This window comes from Acyrthosiphon pisum, chromosome A3 (genome assembly GCF_005508785.2).
Source record: "Acyrthosiphon pisum isolate AL4f chromosome A3, pea_aphid_22Mar2018_4r6ur, whole genome shotgun sequence".
Taxonomy (NCBI): domain Eukaryota; kingdom Metazoa; phylum Arthropoda; class Insecta; order Hemiptera; family Aphididae; genus Acyrthosiphon; species Acyrthosiphon pisum.
The window spans coordinates 10,916,079-10,918,996 of NC_042496.1; the positions used below are offsets into that span (position 1 = coordinate 10,916,079).

Consider the following 2,918-nt stretch of genomic DNA (forward strand, 5'->3'; position numbering starts at 1 on the left):
ATGCATTGTAACAGTTTTTTTTAATAAAATTTACATTTCTCTCGGCCATGCCACAGATAATCTTGGTTTGAGAGTTTTAAAAATAATTTAATTCTATCATTGTATCTACCTACCTATATGTGATGTATTATATAATACATTAATATGTGTTTTCTGGTCAAATTTTGACTAATGCACGATATTTTTTTATATTTTTATGTACATTACATAATATTATATTAAGAAATATCAATATTATATTATACCATTGATTATAAATATATCATAAAAACCACATCCATGATTGGTCAATATTTTCCATCACGTTAATACGGGCTAGTGAGCGATCTATAGTATTTATAATCAATGATTATACTAATAACTATACTCTGTTCTGTTGAAGTCAAGAAACATATTCAGCGGCAACCAGTTTTTGTTGGTAGCAGTCGGACAAGAGTCGCAAGTCGCAACACTCGTTTGTTACCCCCACTAAGCCAACTATCTATATAAATTATACCTGCCGAGTAGTAATGCCATGCCCCTGAGCATAATTCAACCACCTACCGTGTTTCTTAACTCAAATAGAGTATAATAACTAGTAAGTAATACATTTGATACACTGCTGTAGAGTTGTTTTAAAAATTATTACATAGAAGACTTTTTTTTTTATAGTTATATAAAATCAAATGAAATGCATATTTTCTTAATAGACATCAATATAAAATTTTGAAAAATTGATACATTATGTTTTAATATATTATTAATAAACTATGTTTCCTACATACAAATAAAAATGTTAAATATATAAATTAAACATTTATCTTGGAACTGAATATGGCTGTTCTTCTTCAGATTCATGGTATTTGATGTAGCTTTTTTTGTGAGAAAAATCTTTTTTGTCCTCTTGCCATCCTCTTTTGGGTGCGTTGGCATAATTAAATCGTTTCTTGGTTAGACCATAAAGATTATCAATTTCTTCTAAATCATCCCTAAAAAATAGTAATTTAAAAATATAAAATACATATTCCATAATTTCTCTATTTTTCAGGACATTTAAAATTCAAGTTTTAAAAATTTTACAATTTTGATAATACCTATATTTAACATTTTTTTTATACCTATTTGTTTAAATATATTCTGGGATAATAACTAATAAGTACAATGTAAGAGTTTTATTAATAATTATCAGGGCTAGGATTTATACGCAATAAAAAATTTTTAAATATGCATTTTATATACCAAAATATGCAAAAATGTGCATTTAATTTTTTATAAGATAAACACTAAAATATTGTTAATTATTAAAATACATCAATGATAGGCTGTTTGTCTCAAAATGATATAATTTAGAAATAAAATGTATAATTCACATTAACTACGTGCGTGTTACATGAAATAAAATTTATATTTGACAAAAAAACCAAGTTTTACGAAATGTACTATAAAACATGCATTATTTACATTCTTAAAATCGAAATATGCAATAATATTAATTTTATTCAATATATGCAATAATATGCATTTTATCCAAAATATGCAAAAACATGCAAAATAAAAATACCACCATTTATCTCATCATGAGGTGATTCGTGGACATTACTGATAAAATCAATAATCAAAAGTAGCAAAAAAAAACATGCTGTTGCATATAAATCCTAGCCCTGAGTATTTATTCTATTATTTAGGTAATAATAATAATAATTTATTTCGACATCTATAAAAAAAACCGGCAAAGTGCGAGTCTGACTCGCGTACGAAGGGTTCAGAACCATCATCAGCTATAAACATGTTGGCAACACTGCTCATACTAAAAATTCTATGAATTTTAGTATTTGTTGTTATAGCGGCAACAGAAATACATAATCTATGAAAATTTCAACTTTTTAACTTTCATGGTTAATGAGATACAGCCTGGTGACAGACGGACAACAGAGCCTTAGTAATAGGGCCCCGTTTTACCGTACGGAACCCTAAAAAACACCCATTATAAATCATCTTATTTTTACTACTAGTAATGAGCATAGTGAGTTGAAAAATGTAATAAGTACCTATTAATATTGTTACAACTATTTAACTTGTTCTACTTAAAATTTTGAATTAATTTCAGCGCTGTAAGCTTATGTTAATTTACCTTAATAGTTACTTATAAAGTTATAAAATAATACAACAGTGTAAACATAGGTAATTACAAATAAAAGTGTACCATAGTTACACTTGGTTATGTCAGATATCATATAAAACCATTATAATTGAAACAGAATTAAGAAGCATCTAACAAGAGATATTCTAATTACAGAAAAATTTACACAAATATAGGAATTCATTCATACAAGAAGTACACAACCATTGTTTTGACAAACCTGTAACAAACTGTTCCACTTCGAAGCGCTGCTACTTTTTTATTAGTTATAGGATCTGTAACATCACCTAAAGGATACACCACTTTGAGTACTTGATGAGTAATGTGAGTTGTTAGTTTTTCTGATAATTCTTGGATGAGCACGACATCACCCGTCTTACACTGTTGTTCTGGATCATGAGCATAATAAACTTCATCTTTATGAAAATACTATAAAAAAAATCAATACAAATATTATTTATTTAAAGTAGATAAAAAGTTACTATACGAGACTCACCATTAATAGGTTCTGGTCTAATTCTAATTTCTTAACAATAATTTTTGATGCATTCTGTTTGACTGACGGAGCACACCGACCCAAAAGCAGTAAAGATTTAGTAGCTCCAGCTAAACTCATGTCTGCGATTATTATTATAAATTCAACGGAAATTTTAAAAGAAAACTCAAATCTCAAAACGAGACGGGAGTTATGACTTATGACTACAAAATATGCATGAAAATATAAAATCTCTCAACTCAAAAATATCACTGTAGAATTGTAGATAATAAATTATTATTATCAATAATAAGAACCACGGCT

The 2,918-nt window shown here is 27.3% G+C and overlaps 1 protein-coding gene across 1 annotated transcript; it reads right to left on the reverse strand.

Annotated features, from left to right (window-relative positions):
- Positions 1-637: 637 nt before the first annotated feature.
- On the reverse strand, positions 638-2,854 carry LOC100168248 (28S ribosomal protein S17, mitochondrial-like). The gene is made up of 3 exons (NM_001168640.1): positions 2,616-2,854; positions 2,340-2,548; positions 638-968 (listed from the first exon to the last, which is right to left on the reverse strand). The coding sequence occupies exons 1-3, from the start codon at positions 2,733-2,735 to the stop codon at positions 797-799; spliced, it is 501 nt and encodes a 166-aa protein (NP_001162111.1). The 5' UTR covers positions 2,736-2,854; the 3' UTR covers positions 638-796.
- Between the last annotated feature and the right edge of the window lie 64 nt (positions 2,855-2,918).